General features: G+C 41.1%; 2 protein-coding genes across 2 annotated transcripts in view; both read left to right on the forward strand.

The window, feature by feature from the left end:
* The first annotated feature begins 465 nt into the window (after nt 1–465).
* On the forward strand, nt 466–2,230 carry LOC126236688 (mitochondrial nicotinamide adenine dinucleotide transporter SLC25A51). The gene is made up of 3 exons (XM_049946179.1): nt 466–580; nt 668–1,053; nt 1,492–2,230. The coding sequence occupies exons 2-3, from the start codon at nt 820–822 to the stop codon at nt 2,227–2,229; spliced, it is 972 nt and encodes a 323-aa protein (XP_049802136.1). The 5' UTR covers nt 466–580; nt 668–819; the 3' UTR covers nt 2,230.
* A 52-nt stretch (nt 2,231–2,282) lies between these two features.
* Nucleotides 2,283–24,397, forward strand: part of LOC126236689 (stromal cell-derived factor 2) — a 47,136-nt gene continuing 25,021 nt past the window's right edge. The window contains exons 1-2 of the mRNA XM_049946181.1: nt 2,283–2,516; nt 2,612–2,807. Of these exons, the coding sequence (XP_049802138.1) occupies nt 2,432–2,516; nt 2,612–2,807 (281 nt within the window). The 5' untranslated portion in view covers nt 2,283–2,431. The remainder of the gene's footprint in view (nt 2,517–2,611; nt 2,808–24,397) is intronic.

The raw sequence follows: 24,397 nt of genomic DNA on the forward strand, positions 1-24,397 counted from the left end.
AAGTTAACAGCATTTAAAATACATTAACAAGAGTTCAAAGTATTGCCCTGAAGTAACAGAAGGGCAAGATTTTATTTATTGTGCTCCGATGACTATCAGTACCAATCGCATTACAACAGTAAGATTACTGACACAATTTCATAAAATGATCGATATATGATGCCTTTATCAGACGACCGTTAAGTACTAGGCGTTGAGAAGGAACTCGTTTACCGTGTAAAAATTGTTTTTTTCAACGTACGTTGTCGCCACGTTGACATATGGTAGAAATGAATAGTCAACTACACAGTAACCTAAATGTCGACAAAAATGATCGTAATTGCAACTAACAGTACTCTACGTTACGGATATTGATAATGAACGTACTCTACGTTACAGTTTTACACACGACGACGGCACCGCCAGCCTCTAAAACTTAACATGCATAAAATCAAGACGACCAACCACACAAATACGTAGTCCGCGCTAGTGTGTTGTTTCGAACAGGTGTACCACAAAAGGTAAACATTTGGCTCCACCAGGAAGCCTGACTGATTTCGCAGGGCAAGTGTAAATCGGAACTTGTTGCAGATAAGAAGAAGTAAATATTGTACTGGTGTATATGTTTTTTGTTCACAAAGTTGCTGGGCAATTTATAATGCAACAGTGCGAATGTTTGCGATTTCAGATGACCCTGTAACGTCAGGAGAAACATTTATCATGTAATAAGAAGCTATGCAAATAACCGCATGACCATCCGTGTTGTTATTCAATACAGCGCGAAGCGTTTTGTTGAATGTTTGGCTTCAGAATTAGGAAATGAAAAAGTGATTTTCAATTATGACCTGTTCTTCGAACACTGAAAATACAATGCAACAAAATGAATCACCTACAAGAACTAACCAACGTGGTATTACGGACAGCAGTTTACACGGATCTCCGCTTCATCGTTTACAGAATATTCATCAGAAGATTCCAGTATTCAGAGATCTTAAGGAATATGTGTGTGGATGGGGGGCCGCTTTTATTAACATTACAGTGACATATCCTATTTATAAAATAATATTTAGGCAGGTTAGTATAAATTGTGGCATACAACACATTACCTGAATCTAAGCATTTATCATGTTTCATTCGTAATATTTCTCATTGCCTTGAAGGGGACTGCAGGAAGCCTTGGTCAGTTGAATTAAGTTTTGCTGACCCTAGACATTGCTTTTTTTTTTCGTGTTCTTCCAAAGAGAGGGCTTGAAATCTAGAACTCGTTTTCTGGATAGGGACAGATATATGTTCCTAGAAATTGATTCATTATTGTTTTGTCGTCCTGTGATTAATCTGCATTAACTTGTGTAATGAAAAGTATCTCTCTCAAAGGCAGTGGAGTAAAACTGTGAAAATTACTAATGTAATTGTTATATGTTGTAGCAGTAAATTCCGTAAAGTTACTGATAACAATCTTAACGTGATAAGAATATTAACTTACGCATATTTTTGTTTGGTTATTTATTGCAGATGCTTCATGGAGTTGGAATAAAAAGTGCATTCCAACAACTTTCAAATGAAGGAATATATTTCTTGTATCGCGGAATTCTGCCTCCATTGTGTCAGAAAACACTATCACTGTCCCTTATGTTTGGTTTGTATGAAGAATGCCGAAGACCATTAGAAGATGCAAGGTTTTCCGCAATCACATCAAAAAGTATTGCTGCTATGATTGCTGGGTCAGTTGAAGCTATCTTTATGCCATTTGAAAGAATACAAACATTGCTCCAGGATCGTCATTATCACAACAAATTCAAGAACACAAATGATGCTCTGAGGCACATAGTGATACATCATGGGTTTAGTGAATGTTACAGGGGTCTAATACCAATTCTGCTACGGAATGGCCCATCCAATGTGATGTTTTTTTTATTGCGGGATGAAGCAAAAGAAGCCTTTCCAAAATCAGTTTCTTGGTACAGGCAGATGTGTCAGGATTTTGTGAGTGGTGCTGTCATAGGTGCATTCACAAGTACTGTGTTTTATCCTTTGAATGTTATAAAAGTTCAAATGCAGTGTCGAATAGGTGGAGAATATCAGAGTGTTTGGGTTGTTTTGTCACAGATTCATAGCGATCGTGGTTTAAAATCAATTTATAGTGGCGTGCATCTGAACTACACAAGAGCATTTATGAGTTGGGGTGTCATTAACGTAGCCTACAGTTTCTTGAAGAAGATAATGGATGAATGGGATGTAGTTACGTACTGAGTCTCGTATTTTACCATTAAGTATTCATATTTATTCGCTTAGACGTGTAGCGAAGTACACATCCCGCCAAAGAAACAGTATTTTATTCACATTGTGACAGCAAGCTTTGGCTTTTACAAAGTTGGTAATACGAAGTGACAGAAGACGGACGGAGTGAACGGCAGGCTCCAATCAAAATTAGTCACGTCTTTTAAAAATCAAAATGGAGCTGGGCAGAGAGGCAGGAATGAATGCCGGAGTAGTATTACTGGTGTTTTGTTTCTTTTTACACGTTAATATTATATCGGGTAAGCAGACTGCTATATATTTGTAAAACAAACCATAAACGAAGAAGCCAGAGATTATAATTGCTTTTATTTTGCGTTAATACATGTGAACATAGGTCGTGCTAGTCAGTATGTGACTTGTGGCTCCGTAATAAAGCTGATGAACGTGGATTTTAAAGTTCGTTTACATTCCCATGACGTGAAATATGGCACAGGAAGTGGACAGCAATCCGTAACAGGCACAGAAGTGCAAGAGGACGTGAACTCTCATTGGACAATAAAAGGAACGACGGGAAAAAATTGTATCAGAGGGTATGTAGAAGAAATCGTTATTTTCACCTATTACGTTGCATTTAATCTACTGCTTGTGTGCCTGAATTATTAACCATGTCTGCAAATTTCAAGACAAGTAACAGTCTTTCCTTTACTCTTTATTAGCAAATAGTGATGGTGTCTGCAAATCAAATGGTGAAAACAGTCTCAAGATTAGTTGATACATCTCCCTCTCTGCACTAGTCTTACCCTGTCCAGGCCTCTTCATATCTGTATAGTTACTTCAACCCACATCGCTATCAACCAGCTTACTATATTCATGCCTAGGTCTCCATGTACAGTTTTTACCATTCTCACTTCCCTCCAGTTACCATATTGACTGTTCCTTAATGTCCCAGGATATGTCCTATCAACATATCCCATCTTTTAGTCAAGTTGTACCATAAATTAACTTTTTACCCAGTTTGATTCAACAGGTTACATCATTAGTTATTTAATCTACCAGTTTAATCATTAGCATTCTTTTTGTGTCACCAAATTTCAGAAGCTTCTGTTCTCTTCTTGTGTGAACTGCTTGCCATCCTCACTTCCTCTGTGCAAAGGTTATCTATTTAGTTATTTACATTTAGGGTCTGTAGGGCTGTGGATCAGTTGATAGAAACATCTCACTTGTTAAATTATTTTGTTTATTTATTTACATTAAAAGACACTCTTATGAATGTATTGTATGTATAAAACATTATTAGCAGGGTCTCTGTGATGACTAGATTATTTCTGTTTTGAATATCTTATTCAAACAGTTTGAACTGTTTTTTCTTTTAAAAAAATATCCTAATATGGCTGCTTGATGTCTCAAGCACAGCCTTAAAGAAAATTTATGCAAATTGTATCACATAGATGCCCACATTATGAAGTTGTGAATACCCAACAGCATCAACAGCGGAGAACAGATTTTGAATCAAAGTAAACTTTATTGGAATCAAGATCTTTCTGTTTTAGTTCTGTAGTGAAAAATTCATTAAATATGGTCCAAATGTGGACATTCAAACTGTGTTACAGGTCAGTTTGTTACCACAATCTTTATTTCACACTTAACACCTGTCGGCTACCTCAACACACAATCAAATTATCTTCCAACCAAACCTTATAGTAAAGTCAAGCAGTATGACATAAGAAGCTATATCTCCGAAGAAAGTATCTGGTGATCAATTGATCTCTTGTGTAGCTCAAAGCTTAAGTTAGGATCAAAGATTGTGGTTTGGTTTTGAGTTGGGAAATCCTAAAAACGACAAGCTTGATTACATTTACTGAACAGTTCAAGCAATTATTTGTAAGACAGGTTATGTATGTCATTCCTCCCCATGAACCATGGACCTTTCCGTTGGTGGGGAGGCTTGCATTCCTCAGCGATACAGGTAGCCGTACTGTAGGTGCAACAACAATGGAGGGTATCTGTTGAGAGGCCAGACAAACGTGTGGTTCCTGATAAGGGGCAGCAGCCTTTTCAGTAGTTGCAGTGGCAACAGTCTGGATGATTGACTGATCTGGCCTTGTAACACTAACCAAAACAGCCTTGCTGTGCTCCTACAGTGAACGGCTGAAAGCAAGGGGAAACTTCAGCCGTAATTTTTCCTGAGGGCATGCAGCTTTACTGTATGGTTAAATGATGACGGCGTCCTCTTGGGTAAAATATTCCGGAGGTAAAATAGGCCCCCTATTTGGATCTCCACGTGGGGACTACTCAGGACGACGTCATTATCGGGAGAAAGGAAACTGACTTTCTACAGATTGGAGCGTGGAATGTCAGATCCCTTAATTGGGCAGGTAGGTTAGAAAATTTAAAAAGGGAAATGGATAGGTTAAAGTTAGATATAGTAGGAATTAGTGTAGTTTGGTGGTAGGAGGAACAAGACTTCTGGTCAGGTGAATATAGGGTTATAAATACAAAATCAAATAGGTGTAATGCAGGAGTAGGTTTAATAATGAATAAAAAATAGGAATGCAGGTAATTCACTACAAACAGCATAGTGAATGCATTATTGTGGCCAAGTTAGATACGAAGCCGTCACCTACCACAGTAGTACAGGTTTATATGCCAACTAGCTCTGCAGATGACGAAAATATTGATGAAATGTATGATGCAATAAAAGAAATAATTATGATAGTTACGGAAGACAAAAATTTAATAGCCATGGGTGATTGGAATTCGATAGTAAGAAAAGGAATAGAAGGAAACGTAGTAGGTGAATATGGTAAAGGAGTAAGGAATGAAAGAAGAAGCCGCCTGGTAGAACTTTGCACAGAACATAACTTAATCGTAGCTAACACTTGGTTCAAGAATCATGAAAGGTTATATGCATGGAAGAGGCCTGTAGCTACTGGAAGGTTTCAGATAGATTATATAATGGTAAGTCAGAGATTTAAGAACCAGGTTTTAAATTGTAAGACATTTCCAGGGGCAGATGTGGACCACAATCTGTTGGTAGCTTCGAGAGATGAAATGGTGAAGGCAGCAAAGGATCAAATAGGTAAAAAGAAGAGGGCTAGTAGAAATCCTTGGGTAACAGAAGAGATATTGAATTTAATTGATGAAAGGAGGAAATATAAAAATGCCGTAAATGAAGCAGGCAAAAAGGAATACAAACATCTCAAAATGAGATAGACAGGAAGTGCAAAATGGCTAAGCAGGGATGGCTAGAGGACAAATGTAAGGATGTAGAGTCATATATCAGTAGAGGTAAGATAGATACTACCTACAGAAAAATTAGAGACTTTTGGAGAAAAGAGAACCACTTGTATGGATATCAAGAGCTCAGATGTAAAACCAGTCCTAAGCAAAGAAGGGAAAGCAGAAAGGTGGAAGGAGTATATAGAATGTCTGTAAAAGGGTGATGTACTTGAGGACAATATTAAGGAATTGGAAGAAGACATAGATGAAGATGAAATGGGAAATATGATACTGCGTGAAGAATTTTACAGAACACTGAAAGACCTAAGTCGAAACAAGGCCCCGGGAGTAGACAACATTCCATTAGAACTACTGATAGCCTTGGGAGAGCCAGCTTTCACAAAACTCTACAATGTGGTGAGTAACATGTAAGAGACAGTCGAAATACCCTCAGACTTCAATAAGAATATAATAATTCCAAGCCCAAAGAAAGTAGCTGTTGACAGATGTGAAAATTACCGAACTATCAGTTTAGTAAGTCACACCTGCAAAATACTAACACACATTCTTTACAGACGAATGGAAAAACTGGTAGAAGCCAACCTTGGGGAAGATGAGTTTGGATTCCATATAAATGTTGGAACACGTGAGGCAATACTGGCTTATCTTAGAAGATAGATTAAGGAAAGACAAACCTATATTTCTGGCGTTTGAAGACTTGAAGACTTGTAGACTTAGAGAAAGCTTTTGACAATATTGACTGGAATACTTGTTTTCAAATTCTGAAGACGGGCAGGGGTAAAATACAGGGAGCGAAACGCTATTTATAACTTGTACAGAAACCAGAAGGCAGTTACAAGAGTCAAGGGGCATGAAAGGGGAGCAGTCGTTGGGAAGAGAGTGAGACAGGGTTGTAGCCTCTCCCCGATGTTATTCAATTTGTATATTGAGCAAGCAGTAAAGGAAACAAGAGAAAAATTCAGAGTAGGAATTAAAATCCATGGAGAAGAAATAAAAACTTTAAGGTTCGCCGATGACATTGTAATTCTGTCAGAGACAGCAAAGGGCCTGGAAGAGCAGTTGAACGGAATGGACAGTATATTGAAAGGATGATATAATATGAACATCAACAAAGGCAAAATGAGGATAATGGAATGTAGTCGAATTAAATCGGGTGATGCTGAGGGTATCACATTAGGAAATGAGACACTTAAAGTAGTAAAGGAGTTTTGCTATTTGGGGAGCAAAATAACTGATGATGGTTGAAGTAGAGAGGATATAAAATGTTGACTGGCAATGGCAAGTAAAGCGTTTGTGAAGAAGAGAAATTTGTTAACATCGATTAGAAGAAGGGATCGGTTGGTAGGACCTGTTCTGAGGCATCAAGGGATCACCAATTTAGTATTGGAGGGCAGCATGGAGGGTAAAAATTGTAGAGGGAGACCAAGAGATGAATACACTAAGTAGATTCAGAAGGATGTAGGTTGCAGTAGGTACTGGGAGATGAAGCAGCTTGCACAGGATAGAGTAGCATGGAGGGTTGCCTCAAGCTAGTCTCTAGACTGAAGAACACAACAAAAACATGAATGTCATTAGGCCGGTATTACAATATCAAATTTCTTTGTCAAAGATTTGATCAAAGATGTGGTCAAATATTCCGTCAAATATACACTCCTGGAAATTGAAATAAGAACACCGTGAATTCATTGTCCCAGGAAGGGGAAACTTTATTGACACATTCCTGGGGTCAGATACATCACATGATCACACTGACAGAACCACAGGCACATAGACACAGGCAACAGAGCATGCACAATGTCGGCACTAGTACAGTGTATATCCACCTTTCGCAGCAATGCAGGCTGCTATTCTCCCATGGAGACGATCGTAGAGATGCTGGATGTAGTCCTGTGGAACGGCTTGCCATGCCATTTCCACCTGGCGCCTCAGTTGGACCAGCGTTCGTGTCGGACATGCAGACCGCGTGAGACGACGCTTCATCCAGTCCCAAACATGCTCAATGGGGGACAGATCCGGAGATCTTGCTGGCCAGGGTAGTTGACTTACACCTTCTAGAGCACGTTGGGTGGCACGGGATACATGCGGACGTGCATTGTTCTGTTGGAACAGCAAGTTCCCTTGCCGGTCTAGGAATGGTAGAACGATGGGTTCGATGACGGTTTGGATGTACCGTGCACTATTCAGTGTCCCCTCGACGATCACCAGTGGTGTACGGCCAGTGTAGGAGATCGCTCCCCACACCATGATGCCGGGTGTTGGCCCTGTGTGCCTCGGTCGTATGCAGTCCTGATTGTGGCGCTCACCTGCACGGCGCCAAACATGCATACGACCATCATTGGCACCAAGGCAGAAGCGACTCTCATCGCTGAAGACGACACGTCTCCATTCGTCCCTCCATTCACGCCTGTCGCGACACCACTGGAGGCGGGCTGCACGATGTTGGGGCGTGAGCGGAAGACGGCCTAACGGTGTGCGGGACCGTAGCCCAGCTTCATGGAGACGGTTGCGAATGGTCCTCGCCGATACCCCAGGAGCAACAGTGTCCCTAATTTGCTGGGGAGTGGCGGTGCGGTCCCCTACGGCACTGCGTAGGATCCTACGGTCTTGGCGTGCATCCGTGCGTCGCTGCGGTCCGGTCCCAGGTCGACGGGCACGTGCACCTTCCGCCGACCACTGGCGACAACATCGATGTACTGTGGAGACCTCACGCCCCACGTGTTGAGCAATTCGGCGGTACCTCCACCCGGCCTCCCGCATGCCCACTATACGCCCTCGCTCAAAGTCCGTCAACTGCACATACGGTTCACGTCCACGCTGCCGCGGCATGCTACCAGTGTTAAAGACTGCGATGGAGCTCCGTATGCCACGGCAAACTGGCTGACACTGACGGCGGCGGTGCACAAATGCTGCGCAGCTAGCGCCATTCGACGGCCAACACCGCTGTTCCTGGTGTGTTCGCTGTGCCGTGCGTGTGATCATTGCTTGTACAGCCCTCTCGCAGTGTCCGGAGCAAGTATGGTGGGTCTGACACACCGGTGTCAATGTGTTCTTTTTTCCATTTCCAGGAGTGTATTTGACAAAGATCTTTGACATAGCGCTAGAAGGGGTATTACACTGTCATCAAATTTTTCGTCAAAGTTCGAGATGGCTGACAACAACTTGTTATTAACCGCAGCAGTTGCACGTACCAAAATTGCATTGTGTGCACATGCAGAAAAGAAGTGGGGGAAAAAAAGGAACCATACATACGAGGTTGACAGTCTTAAATTCCTGGGATTACAACTTGATAATAAATTCAGTTGGGAGGAGCACACCACAGAACTTCAGAAATGCCTTAACAAATCTGTATTTGCAATTCGAGTGTTAGTAGACATAGGCATCATAAAAATGAAAAAGCTTGCATACTTTGCCTACTTTCATTCCATAATGTCATATGGTATAATATTTTGGGGTAAGTCTTCACGTCAAACAAAAGTTTTCAGAGTCCAAAAGCGTGTAATACGTATTATTTGCAGAGTAAATACATGTGCTGCAGAAACCTCTTCAAAGAACTGGGCATACTAACTACTGTCTCTCAGTATATTTACTCCTTAATGACATTTGTCCTAAATAATATATCTTTTTTTCCCACAAACAACTCAGTTCATACATACAATACGAGGAACAAAAATGATCTGCACAAGGACTTAAAAGCACTTACTTCATTTCAAAATGGGTCCACTACTCAGGAACACTCATCTTCAATAGTTTGCCAGCAAACATAAAAAATTTAGTTACAAATAAAGATCAGTTTAAAAGGAGCCTGAAAGACTTACTAGTGGCCAACTCCAACTCCTACTCCATTGACAAAATTTTTAATAGAAACAAATGATGTATTGTATTTATTCATACTATTAGTATTTCAGATTGAAAAAAATGTCCGAGGGAGGACTCGAACCTCCGTCGGGACCAGCCGCCATACTCACTACATCAATTAAAAGACAACCGACCTACCATAAATAAACAACACACAAAACATCACAATTACTACAGAATAAAACCAAAATAAAAGTTACTTCCGAATGAAAACCTCTGGCAATATCATCTAAGTTGCCCCCCCTCCTCGCCACACACACACACACACACACACACACACACACACACACACCTCAGGGCCTAGCCGCCGGACATGTTCCACATCCTAGCCGCCAGTGTAACTTTTTAAATTGCTTTTAGGTATGCATATGACAGTGAAGTGTACGATTGTTTCATTACGTTCTGAGATGGGTGATGATATGATGTCCGTCATAGAGTTTCTACAGATGTTCAGGCTTATTGCTGAATATGTTAAGTGTTGCGTTCGTGGCAACAACACGAGGTTGACGAGAGTCCGGCGGCTAGGCCCTGAGGTGTGTGTGTGGGGGGGGGGGGGGGGGGGGCAACTTAGATGATATTGCCAGAGGTTTTCATTCGGACGTAACTTTTATTTTGGTTTTATTCTGTAGTAATTGTGATGTTTTGTGTGCTGTTTATTTATGGTAGGTCGGTTGTCTTTTAATTGATGTAGTGAGTATGGCGGCTGGTCCCGACAGAGGTTCGAGTCCTCCCTTGGGCATGGGTGTGTGTGTTTGTCCTTAGGATAATTTAGGTTAAGTAGTGTGTAAGCTTAGGACTGATGATGACCTTAGCAGTTAAGTCCCATAAGATTTTACACACATTTGAACATTGAGTATGGGCTATTTGGGTTTTTGAGTATTTGGGGTTTTGGTTCCACTTTTTGGGGTTGTAGTTGTTGGTTTTAAGGTATTGATAGCTGCAGCTGAGCTATATGGGTCAAGGGAAATGTACAATTCCAGTTTTTGGCGTTGTAGGTATTGGTTTTTTGGTATCGGTAGCTGCAGTTGAGATCTATAGGTCAAGGGAAATGTCCAGTTCCTGTGATTTTGTTGGTTGTAATTTGTTGTAATATAAATGTTTTTTGATATTATTTGTTTTGGGATGGTATGTTTTTCCGCAGTTTTCCCATTAGTTTCATTTTATTTTTGGTGTGAGATGTTAACGTATGATATATATATATATATATATATATATATATATATATATATATATATATATATATATACACACACACAAAATTCAAGCTTTCGCAACAAACTGTTGCCTCATCAGGAAAGAGGGAAGGAGAGGGAAAGACGAAAGGATGTGGGTTTTAAGGGAGAGGGTAAGGAGTCATTCCAATCCCGGGAGGGGAATGACTTACCTTAGGGGGAAAAAAGGACAGGTATACACTCGCACACACACACACATATCCATCCACACATACAGACGCAAGCAGACATATTTAAAGACAAAGAGTTTGGGCAGAGATGTCAGTCGAGGTGGAAGAGTAGAGGCAAAGAAGTTGTTGAGAGACAGGTGAGGTATGAGTGGCGGCAACTTGAAATTAGCGGAGATTGAGGCCTGGCGGATAACGAGAAGAGAGGATATACTGAAGGGCAAGTTCCCATCTCCGGAGTTCGGATTGGTTGGTGTTGGTGGGAAGTATCCAGATAACCCGGACGGTGTAACACTGTGCCAAGATGTGCTGGCTGTGCACCAAGGCGTGTTTAGCCACAGGGTGATCCTCATTACCAACAAACACTGTCTGCCTGTGTCCATTCATGCGAATGGACAGTTTGTTGCTGGTCATTCCCACATAGAATGCATCACAGTGTAGGCAGGTCAGTTGGTAAATCACGTGGGTGCTTTCACACGTGGCTCTGCCTTTGATCGTGTACACCTTCCGGGTTACAGGACTGGAGTAGGTGGTGGTGGGAGGGTGCATGGGACAGGTTTTGCACCGGGGGCGGTTACAAGGATAGGAGCCAGAGGGTAGGGAAGGTGGTTTGGGGATTTCATAGGGATGAACTAACAGGTTACGAAGGTTAGGTGGACGGCGGAAAGACACTCTTGGCGGAGTGGGGAGGATTTCATGAAGGATGGATCTCATTTCAGGGCAGGATTTGAGGAAGTCGTATCCCTGCTGGAGAGCCACATTCAGAGTCTGGTCCAGTCCCGGAAAGTATCCTGTCACAAGTGGGGCACTTTTGTGGTTCTTCTGTGGGGGATTCTGGGTTTGAGGGGATGAGGAAGTGGCTCTGGTTATTTGCTTCTGTACCAGGCCGGGAGGGTAGTTGCGGGATGCGAAAGCTGTTGTCAGGTTGTTGGTGTAATGTTTCAGGGATTCCGGACTGGAGCAGATTCGTTTGCCACGAAGACCTAGGCTGTAGGGAAGAGACCGTTTGATGTGGAATGGGTGGCAGCTGTCATAATGGAGGTACTGTTGCTTGTTGGTGGGTTTGATGTGGACGGACGTGTGAAGTTGGCCATTGGACAGGTGGAGGTCAACGTCAAGGAAAGTGGCATGGGATTTGGAGTAGGACCAGGTGAATCTGATGGAACCAAAGGAGTTGAGGTTGGAGAGGAAATTCTGGAGTTCTTCTTCACTGTGAGTCCAGATCATGAAGATGTCATCAATAAATCTGTACCAAACTTTGGGTTGGCAGACCTGGGTAACCAAGAAGGCTTCCTCTAAGCGACCCATGAATAGGTTGGCGTACGAGGGGGCCATCCTGGTACCCATGGCTGTTCCCTTTAATTGTTGGTATGTCTGGCCTTCAAAAGTGAAGAAGTTGTGGGTCAGGATGAAGCTGGCTAAGGTAATGAGGAAAGAGGTTTTAGGTAGGGTGGCAGGTGATCGGCGTGAAAGGAAATGCTCCATCGCAGCGAGGCACTGGACGTGCGGAATATTTGTGTATAAGGAAGTGGCATCAATGGTTACAAGGATGGTTTCCGGGGGTAACAGATTACATGCAGTCTCCCATCCTTCATCAAAGACACCAACCACTTCCTTGAACGCCTGGAATCCTTACCCAATCTGTTACCCCCGGAAACCATCCTTGTAACCATTGATGCCACTTCCTTATACACAAATATTCCGCACGTCCAGGGCCTCGCTGCGATGGAGCATTTCCTTTCACGCCGATCACCTGCCACCCTACCTAAAACCTCTTTCCTCATTACCTTAGCCAGCTTCATCCTGACCCACAACTTCTTCACTTTTGAAGGCCAGACATACCAACAATTAAAGGGAACAGCCATGGGTACCAGGATGGCCCCCTCGTACGCCAACCTATTCATGGGTCGCTTAGAGGAAGCCTTCTTGGTTACCCAGGTCTGCCAACCCAAAGTTTGGTACAGATTTATTGATGACATCTTCATGATCTGGACTCACAGTGAAGAAGAACTCCAGAATTTCCTCTCCAACCTCAACTCCTTTGGTTCCATCAGATTCACCTGGTCCTACTCCAAATCCCATGCCACTTTCCTTGACGTTGACCTCCACCTGTCCAATGGCCAACTTCACACGTCCGTCCACATCAAACCCACCAACAAGCAACAGTACCTCCATTATGACAGCTGCCACCCATTCCACATGAAACGGTCTCTTCCCTACAGCCTAGGTCTTCGTGGCAAACGAATCTGCTCCAGTCCGGAATCCCTGAAACATTACACCAACAACCTGACAACAGCTTTCGCATCCCGCAACTACCCTCCCGGCCTGGTACAGAAGCAAATAACCAGAGTCACTTCCTCATCCCCTCAAACCCAGAATCCCCCACAGAAGAACCACAAAAGTGCCCCACTTGTGACAGGATACTTTCCGGGACTGGACCAGACTCTGAATGTGGCTCTCCAGCAGGGATACGACTTCCTCAAATCCTGCCCTGAAATGAGATCCATCCTTCATGAAATCCTCCCCACTCCGCCAAGAGTGTCTTTCCGCCGTCCACCTAACCTTCGTAACCTGTTAGTTCATCCCTATGAAATCCCCAAACCACCTTCCCTACCCTCTGGCTCCTATCCTTGTAACCGCCCCCGGTGCAAAACCTGTCCCATGCACCCTCCCACCACCACCTACTCCAGTCCTGTAACCCGGAAGGTGTACACGATCAAAGACAGAGCCACGTGTGAAAGCACCCACGTGATTTACCAACTGACCTGCCTACACTGTGATGCATTCTATGTGGGAATGACCAGCAACAAACTGTCCATTCGCATGAATGGACACAGGCAGACAGTGTTTGTTGGTAATGAGGATCACCCTGTGGCTAAACACGCCTTGGTGCACAGCCAGCACATCTTGGCACAGTGTTACACCGTCCGGGTTATCTGGATACTTCCCACCAACACCAACCAATCCGAACTCCGGAGATGGGAACTTGCCCTTCAGTATATCCTCTCTTCTCGTTATCCGCCAGGCCTCAATCTCCGCTAATTTCAAGTTGCCGCCACTCATACCTCACCTGTCTCTCAACAACTTCTTTGCCTCTACTCTTCCACCTCGACTGACATCTCTGCCCAAACTCTTTGTCTTTAAATATGTCTGCTTGCGTCTGTATGTGTGGATGGATATGTGTGTGTGTGCGAGTGTATACCTGTCCTTTTTTCCCCCTAAGGTAAGTCTTTCCCCTCCCGGGATTGGAATGACTCCTTACCCTCTCCCTTAAAACCCACATCCTTTCGTCTTTCCCTCTCCTTCCCTCTTTCCTGATGAGGCAACAGTTTGTTGCGAAAGCTTGAATTTTGTGTGTGTGTTTGTGTTTTTTTGTGTGTCTATCGACCTGCCAGCGCTTTTGTTTGGTAAGTCTCATCATCTTTCTTTTTAGATATATTTTTTCCACGTGGAATGTTTCCCTCTGTTATATTCATATCATATATATATATATATATATATATATATATATATATATATATATATATATATATATATATATAAAAAGAAAGATGATGAGACTTACCAAACAAAAGCGCTGGCAGGTCGATAGACACACAAACAAACACAAATATACACACAAAATTCAAGCTTTCGCAGCAAACTGTTGCCTCATCAGGAAAGAGGGAAGGAGAGGGAAAGACGAAAGGATGTGGGTTTTAAGGGAGAGGGTAAGGAGTCATTCCAATCCCGGGAGCGGAAAGACTTACCTTAGGGGGAAAAAAGGACAGGTATACACTCGCACACACACACCTATCCATCCACACATATAAAATATGTCTGCTTGTGTCTGTATGTGTGGATGGATATGTGTGTGTGTGCGAGTGTATACCTGTCCTTTTTTCCCCCTAAGGTAAGTCTTTCCGCTCCCGGGATTGGAATGACTCCTTACCCTCTCCCTAAAACCCACATCCTTTCGTCTTTCCCTCTCCTTCCCTCTTTCCTGATGAGGCAACAGTTTGTTGCGAAAGCTTGAATTTTGTGTGTATATTTGTGTTTGCTTGTGTGTCTATCGACCTGCCAGCGCTTTTGTTTGGTAAGTCTCATCATCTTTCTTTATATATATGGATTGTCATTTTGGTTACACTATAGAATCTTGCTAATCCACCTCCTACGGGATCAGGAGCTTAGTAGGAACACAACTACTGTCTGATTCTCAGAGGAAAACTTTTATTGACCCTTAACATGTTCCCATTGGTTGTTTGAGTTACAGTGTCAATGATTTTATCATCAGTTAATTCTTCCATTGTGTAGTCAACGTCAGTTGTACTGATGCGCTCACTTTTGTCACTGGGCTGAATGTCCAGTTTCCAGTGTCATCATGACTCTCGCCCCTGATTTATTTCGATACTTCATCTTTATTTTCCTTAACCCTTCGGTGGGTGCGGCTTTCATACTTCCATGAGTGGGCACGTTGTGGCTTTTGCACCACAATTAGTTTTACTTTTTAACCTAAGGAAAAATAATCATCCTATCAGTAATAAATAGGTAAAATGCATAAATTTCTTTTTCCGTGATTTCAGAATTTGCTTTTGGACCTGGCAAAACTTTAAGGATGTTCTTGGCCTTGGTTTTAGAAGAAGGAAGGGCTTTACTTATCCAAATAGTTTCTTTATCTTTTCCTACGTAAAATCGGTAATCCTCTGTTTGTTGTCTCCCCTCTTCAACCAGGTGGTCATCTGTTTCCTCTGTTGATTATTCAGAGTCACTGCCGTGGTTGTCTTTTTCAGTGACTTCCTCTTCCATCTCAGATTCACATGAATTTGACAATTCTTGTAATTCTTCTTCTGACATTCTCGCAGTGCTTTCTCATAGTCTTCAGGACGTACAATTAAACGGTGCCTGTCAAATGCTTTTTCTCCATTTCCAGGTTTTTATGAGACCTAATGAAAAACATGTTTTTGTAAAAGTAATATATTGTAGCAAATCAATATCCAAGACTGTAAAAAGTAATGAAAATTGCATATGGGAACTTTGATTCGATTCAAATATTTTTTATATACTAATATAAAAGAAAGATTGCCCTGAGGCAAAAGAAAAACACAAGTATAGAAAATACTTACATCACAAGGCGCGTAGTGTCAAACACACCGCAAACGCATCACTCACGTTTCAAACAACAATAGCGATAAAACTGCTGAAACCATGAATAGGTCAAATGTAGTAAGTGGTGACATCTCTTGAGAACAACAGATACATAGCTAGACATGGACGCTACTGTAAAGCTATCGGTGATACTAACAGAAAACTAAATCTTGCAGCTATCTGCTGCAGGTGCGCCCACCGAAAGGTTAATATTTGGACTCAGTTTGCACCAAATTTTTCAAACATTCATGCTGGCATTGTTTCTGAAGCTTCATCAATCATATAGATCATGCCTTTTATATTTATTAATTTCATTGTTTGAAACAAGCTGCTGCCATCTTGAGTCATCTCTAAAATTGATCCATTGTTTTTTTGATATCACCTTTGCAGCCACTCATTGATCCCCTGGTCTATGGGTTGAATTAGACATGTTATGTTGGCAGAAAGGAATAAAGCTTTTACTTCACCTTTTTCAAGTTCATCATCAGATGGATGAGATGTAGTACTGCCCAGTATCAATGACACATAGAGGTAGGATTTTTTTAGGTGTTTTGTAACAGCAGGAACAAACTTGTTATAAAACCATTCCTTAAGAATGAGCAGGCACTGTGGCAACTACAGCCATTATGAAATACACTAAATTTATTTACAGTTGTGCGTATGGTCATCTATCAGCTGTATAATGGAGTGACGACAATGAAAATCCATGCTAGACTGGGACTCGAACCTGGATTTCGCACTTATCGTGAGTGGTTACCTTACCATTTGGCTAGTCAAGCATGACCAACGCTAGACCCAAACTTCCATATGTCGTCAACCATGTGTCTACAACCTGTACTCATACATCCATTATGTATATTCCCGTACCCGGGAGACATTTAATTGAAAGTCACTTGCTTGGTGTTGGCAGAGAAATAAAATATTGCAGTGCATGTGTTATTCTAAATACGGTGCAAAGTTCCTTCGAACATGATGCATAAATGGATGTATGAGTACAGGTTGTAGAGAGAAAGTTGACGGCATCAGGAAGTTTAGATCTGGCCATAGGTCAAGCTCGCATAACCAAATGGTAAGGTGACCGCTCGCGATAAGGGGGAAATCCGGGTTCGAGTCCCGGTCCGGCACAGATTTTCATTGTCACATTCCATTATTCATCTGATGGTTGTCCATATTCACAATTGTGAATACATTTCATGTCTTCCTTAAAGAGGCTGGATTCCATCCATCTTGACTTTTGGTTACAATAATATACAGGTAGTGGTGTGATATTAAAGTTTTTGATAGCCCTTGGATCCCCCCTCCCATCCCCCCCCCCTTTTTCAATCACAAACAATGGCATCTTGTGACTGTCATTAGCAGTACTACAGAGAGCAATATCCATTCTACCTTTGGCTAGTTTGCATCTGTTACAGATTAATTTTCTGGAGCATGAGTTCTTGTCAGGAGCATTTTGTACGAGGTGCATTCAAGTTCTAAGGCCTCCGATTTTTTTTCTAGTTAACTACTCACCCGAAATCGATGAAACTGGCGTTACTTCTTGAGGTAATCGCCCTGCAGATGTACACATTTTTCATAACGATGACGCCATGATTCCATGGCAGCGGCGAAGGCTTCTTTAGGAGTCTGTTTTGACCACTGGAAAATCACTGAGGCAATAGCAGCACGGCTGGTGAATGTGCGGCCACGGAGAGTGTCTTTCATTGTTGGAAAAAGCCAAAAGTCACTAGGAGCCAGGTCAGGTGAGTAGGGAGCATGAGGAATCACTTCAAAGTTGTTATCACGAAGAAACTGTTGCGTAACGTTAGCTCGATGTGCGGGTGCATTGTCTTGGTGAAACAGCACACGCGCAGCCCTTCCCGGGCGTTTTTGTTGCAGTGCGGGAAGGAATTTGTTCTTCAAAACATTTTCGTAGGATGCACCTGTTACCGTAGTGCCCTTTGGAACACAATGGGTAAGGATTACGCCCCTTGCTGTCCCAGAACATGGACACCATCATTTTTTCAGCACTGGCGGTTACCCGAAATTTTTTTGGTGGCGGTGAATGTGTGTGCTTGCATTGAGCTGACTGGCGCTTTGTTTCTGGATTGAAAAATGGCATCCACGTCTCATCCATTGTCACAACCGACGAAAAGAAAGTCCCATTCATGCTGCCGTTGCACGTCAACATTGCTTGGCAACATGCCACACGGGCAGCCATGTGGTGGTCCGTCAGCATTTGTGGCACCCACCTGGATGACACTTTTCGCATTTTCAGGTCGTCATGCAGGATTGTGTGCACAGAACCCACAGAAATGCCAACTCTGGAGGCGATCTGTTCAACAGTCATTTGGCAATCCCCCAAAACAATTCTTTCCACTTTCTCGATCATTTCGTCAGACCGGCTTGTGCGAGCCCGAGGTTGTTTCGGTTTGTTGTCATACAATGTTCTGCCTTCATTAAACTGTCGCACCCACGAACGCACTTTCGACACATCCATAACTCCATCACCACATGTCTTCTTCAACTGTCGATGAATTTCAATTGGTTTCACACCACGCAAATTCAGAAAACGAATGATTGCACGCTGTTCAAGTAAGGAAAACGTCGCCATTTTAAGTATTTAAAACAGCTCTCATTCTCGCTGCTGGTGGTAAAATTCCATCTGCCGTACGGTGCTACCAGCTCTGGGACGTATTGACAATGAATGCGGCCTCATTTTAAAACAATGCGCATGTTTCTATCTCTTTCCAGTCCGGAGAAAAAAAATCGGAGGCCTTAGAACTTGAATGCACCTCTAGTGTAAGGCAGACTCATTAATGTTATAAACTTGATCAGTGGTCAGCTTATGCTCATTAACCAAGTTTTCAAGATTTGAAACACATTGATTGGTAGTAGTTTCATTAGCAGACACCTCACCAGAAATCATTATATTTTGAATGTTATGTCATTTTTTTTCTACCAATGTATCTAGCCGTTACTCACCGTAAACTTTTCATTTTTGTTGTCTCCATCTAGTTTTTCATGCATAACTGGTGCCTTTTATTTTCTATTGGCGCTAATAACGTAGTTCTTTTTCTTCTCTCATGCACAAACCATTGTATGAGATTTGTCTTTTAGGCTTCTTCAAGGTATTATGTATTTTCAGTCCTTTCTCGTCATCTGTCATCATTATTTTACTTTCAAGAGTTTGCCTACTGTTTTCTCCAGTCTTTAAAATTGTTATACCAGCCCTTATCTTACTTGCAATGTTTTGAAGAGACACTCTGTTTTCTAACCTTTCGAGAACTTTGTTTCTCTACTAAAGACAGTGTCTGTTTACATTGAATTGATAAAATAATTCAGTATTACACACTTTAATGTGTAAGAAGAAGACTGTCACTAATATATGAAACAAATATGTGTACAATAACACTTATTGATCAAATCAGAAAAAAAGTTATTTCATACTAAAACTGATTGAACTATTGCACCTATCAATGGTCAACTGCCTAATGATCCATGTCATAGACAATGAGCCATAAAAACAAGAAAGGTAAAATTAAATCTCTAGTTATAAACAACATACTGCGCTGATAATTCCAACCCCTAAAATAAATCTGTTTTTCATAAGAGCCAACATCAAAATAATACGCTAACAAACCTCCAAAAATTATTCCAGTATTATTCTCACAAACAGCTGTCAAGAAGTACAATGACTCACTGACAGCACTCACAAACAATATAGAAACAAACCCCCAACATGACAGAGTGCTACCATATACTCAAACATGCCCTCTGCAAACACGATCAACTTCAATTAGGCTACATTATGCCACCATGACATCACACAACACAGTTAGGTTACATCACGGGTGAAAGCAGTTGGTTCAGCAAACTTTGGTTGATCCATAATGATCTACAGCTTTACTTTTGTTGTTAAAATAGTTGTTTTGTTGACTTTTGAGAGTAACACCACAACTTTTTTGAATACATTGAACTTTTTGTTTTTATGTCGATGTTGCAATTTGACTGTATTGTTACCACAGATTGCTATAAAACATGCTGTATGTCTACAACTCTTTTTGCTCCTTATAAGCACCTGTTTACATACCGTGTTGCTTTCCCTTCACACGTCACAGCAAGTGCTGCCAATGAAGCTTCACTAAACACACATTTAATGGTACTGACCCTGATGTACTCTTACCAGTGGAACAAGTAGAAGGATGTATATGTTTAGCGAACTAGATAAAGGGGCTGTAGTGTCATATCTCAATAAGGAACTGGAAACATTTAGCCCTGGAGAGTAGCATGTAGGAATACTGTGGTGTAGAATAGTTGACCCTGTTCTTGACAAGATATGTACCCAGAACAATTCCTGTTGGAAAGGATACTCATTTGTATACAGTGACTGCAAGAAATAGACACTATTTTGTAACAGATGTAAAAGGAAACACAGGACTATAGATGGGGAGATAGAGTGAAATGCTTAAACCCTTCAACAACTATTTCAGCAGAATGTTATCAAAGGATTTCTCACAAGACCCAAAGAAATTCTGATCATATGTAAAGGCAGTTAGTGGTTGCAAAATTAGTGTCCAGGCATACAGGGGTGGGACAACAACTGAAATTGAGGGTTGCAAAACAAAAACGGAAATATTTAACTCCATTTTCAAATGTTCCTTTACAGTGGAAGGTCGAGGCCTGTTCGTTAATTTATTTCTTGCACCACTGCAAAGATGATTGATACAGATAGTAGTGTCAGTGGCATTGAAAAATGGCTGAAATCGCAAAAATGAAGCAAAGCTCCAGGGCCCGATGAAATTTATATCAGATTATATTTGAATTATCAGCTGAGTAGGCTCCTCTTTTAATAATAATTTACCATAGATCCTGCAGGTGATGAAATGTGCTCAGTAATTACAAGGATGCATAGATTGCACCTATCTACACGAAGGGTAGCAGAAGTGGTCCACAGTACCAATCCCAGTACCCGTGACATCTGCTTCTAGAATCTTGGAACACATCCTTAGCTCAAACATAACATAATGACCTCCTCCATGCCAACTGGCATGGTTTCTAAAAGCCTCAGTCATCTTTTAAATAATTCTCACTTTTCTCACGACATCATGAAAGTCAGGGATCAAGGCAGTCGGTGCAGTATTCCTTGAGCTTTGTAAAGCATTTGACTGAGTACAATACCAACACTTACTATTGACAGTGTGATGATATGGGGTATTTATTTATTATTTATTTATTTCATTAACAGTACGGGTAACCCATCGCCTTGAAATGTAAGGTGGGTCGGATGCTTCTGAATCTAATAGCAAAGACTTCTCATTGTTACAGTCTGATTGGTATTCAGTTGTTCATGCTTTTGTTAAATATTATAAAGAACATAATATATAAAGATTTCTGTGAGATTACAGCGAATTGAATGCTTAACAATTGTTAAAATGGTTTCATATAATTTGTTACTACCTAGTTGATGAGAATATAATTTATATAATGCAGATGTCAAAGAAAAATAAAATAAAAGAAAATGCAACACAATGAGTGTGGTTACGAATAATTTGTAATATATAGAGGGAAGATGTATTTGGATGAGTAATACAGTCTTAAGTAGCATGTTGGTTAATAATGGCCTATTTCTACCTAGTTCAGGTGAGAAGGTCTCTGTACAACCTCAAGGTATTCTCATCTGAAGTGGTTTGTGCTAATGTATGTTTATACATGGGATGTCAAGATAATTTGTAAGTGGATTGAGGATTTCTTGGCAGTGAGAATGAACAGTGTAGACAGATGTTGAGGTAGCTTCTGGTGTGCCATTGGGAAGGGGCTGGAACCATTGCTGTTCATGATTTATATTAATGACCTTTGCAGACAATGTTAATGCTAACCTTAGGCCTTTTGTAGATGATACAGTTATCTACATCCTAGTACTGTCTGAAAAAGCTGCACAAATATTCATTTGTATCTTGATAAAATGTCAAAGTGATGCAGAGATTAGCATTTTCCTTGAAATGTTCAAAAATTTAAAATTGTGCAGTTCACCAAAAAAGTAATGTCTTATGACATACATCAAAAAGTCACAATTGAAATTGATCAGGTCGTACAAATACCTGGGTTTAACAATTTGTTGGTATAAGAAATGGAATGACCTTCCAGGCTCATTCGAAAGTGAAGCATGTGACAGACCTTCGTTTATTGTTAGAATATTAGGGAAAATGCAGTCAGTTCACAAAAGAGATTGCTTATAAAAAACCTTGTGTGGCCCTTTGTAGAATATCAGTCAAGTGAGTGGGTCTTGTACCAAGTATGGCTAACAGAATATTGAATGTATACAGAGAAAGGCAGGCTGAATGGTAACAAGTATGTTTGACCTGTGGGAGACAGAGAGATGCAGAAGAAACTGAACTGCCAGATCCTTGAAGATAGGTGTGTGGAACGCCAGACGCTTGAAGACAGGTGCAAACTGTCCTGAGAAAACCTGCTTACAGAGTTTCAGTAACCAGCTTTAAATAATAAATCTAGGAATATACAGCAACTCTGTATGCAAGATTAGACTAATTACAGCACATACTGATGATTTTAAGTAATCACTCTTCCCAAAGTTCATATGCAGAAGGAACAGGAAGATGCCCTAATATCTGGTACAATGAGAAATACCGTATGCCATGGACTTCACGGTGGTGTGTATTGTATGGTTATAGATGTAGAATAGTGACATTTTTCCTTTTTGGCATGTAGGACGAAAGTAAGTTCAACTGTTGAGAAGATTATTCAGCTGAGATCTTAGCTTGTCAGTGTATATGTTGTTTGTGTGGAGTTACAGTAATTCTGCAAATTCTAGTCCCCTCCCTTTGTCGTGCCCTTGTAATTAGGAGAAAAAAACTTGTAACTCCTAGTTATCTGGGCAGTGTTGTAATTCAATTTCTTGAATGGCTGTGCTACTTTTGTTTTTCTTTGCTCAACCAAATTTGAGCACATGGAAGGTATGTGGATTACTGTCATGGAACCAGATGGTAGTGTGTTTGAGGCAGTGAACTTGCATTTGGGAAGAATTTGTGTCAAATTCCCATCTGATAAGTCAGATTGCTTGAACACACATTTGACAATAGATTGAATGAAATCCCAACCTGGTCCTCCAGATTGCTTTTCAATGGTTTACCAAAACTGCTTAAAGCAATGACAGTTTCCAGTAAATCAGAAGGTTCTGTGCAAATGGTGGTGTTTCACGATATGATGATCTTTTTACAGTTTTCTACATTGAAAACCTTTTCTTTGATTTGTTATTATAAACTGTAGGGATCCCACACCACTCCTCCAAACTGGACGACAACTGGAGCTTCCTGAAGCTGTTGGCAAGACTTTTTAATTGTATGTTGGGTTAACCAACCTTTGCAAAGAAAAATTGTTTATGCATTAGGAGTCGTCGGAAAATAACTAATAATATTGTAGAAGTCAGTTTTTCAATGCACCTGTTTATATCTCGTTTATGTGGTGAGTAGCAGTCTGTCCACTTCGTAGTGAGGTATGTATAATGTTTACTGACTGGAGTCTTTCTTCTCCCTGCATAGGGCTATCAGCAGATATTGAAAATATACAGAGAATGGCAGCATGTATGTCCACAGGTTTGTTTGACTCGTGGAAGAGCATCAGAGAGATGCTGAAATATCTGAACTGGGAGATACTTGAAGATAGACACAAAGTAAATCATAAAAGCCTATTTACATGTTTGCAAGAACCAGCATTAGGTGGGGATTGTAGGAATATACATCAACCAACTACATACCTCTCTCAGGAGCCACAACTACTAGATTGGGCTAATGAGAGTGCACATACAGGCATTTAAGCAATCATTGTTCCTACATTCCATACACAAACGTAATCGAAAGCAGTCCTAACAAACGTTACAACGGTAAGTATTCAAGTAATTCCTAGTGGTTTGCTGAACGTGGATGTAGAAAATTCCTTTAACTTCCATATTTTAACGAAGAAAACTACTCTGACCTTGATAATTGTTACATGCATGAGTACTACGTTTTTGTCAAGCTACACAATCACATTAATCAAATACAAATCCTTTATAACTTTCCCTTATTTAATTAAAATGAAATTAAATGGTCATATAAAAGCAATAGTGGTCTTACCAGAGATGTTGCCATGTTGTTTGTTAATTGATCCTATGCTGAAATATGATGAATACGCTTCTCTCCTTACACCATCATTTTTTTGAATGAAGAAATACTTACTGTATGTATCTGAAGGTTAAAAAGTCTGATTTTTTTGGTCAGTCACTGTAGATTGATTGTCAGTTTGGAGACCAGGTATTTGCTTCAGCTATCTCATTTGCTTTGAATGAGTGACTCAATGGTTCCCTTTACAGTGTCATTTGTACGTTAACATTCACAGGACGGTTGTTCTGTGCTCATTTGCAGTAAACAGCAGATGTTTGCTGTGGTGTGTGTGTGTGTGTGTGTGTGTGTGTGTGTGTGTGTGTGTGAAGATGAAGGCTGCCAGTGGGGAAGGTAGTATGTTAACATTTACACTTTTCATGTTAAAACGTTACTAATGATTTCATCTGTAAAATGAATATTGGTTGTG

This window comes from Schistocerca nitens, chromosome 2 (assembly GCF_023898315.1).
Source record: "Schistocerca nitens isolate TAMUIC-IGC-003100 chromosome 2, iqSchNite1.1, whole genome shotgun sequence".
NCBI lineage: Eukaryota > Metazoa > Arthropoda > Insecta > Orthoptera > Acrididae > Schistocerca > Schistocerca nitens.

Excerpts from the sequence above, each read along its gene's own strand:
- LOC126236688 (XM_049946179.1), top strand. The coding sequence starts at position 820 with ATGACCTGTTCTTCGAACACTGAAAATACAATGCAACAAAATGAATCA. Across the intron at positions 1,054-1,491 it reads ATAAAATAATATTTAGGCAG|ATGCTTCATGGAGTTGGAAT; the intron begins GTTAGTATAAAT and ends TATTTATTGCAG.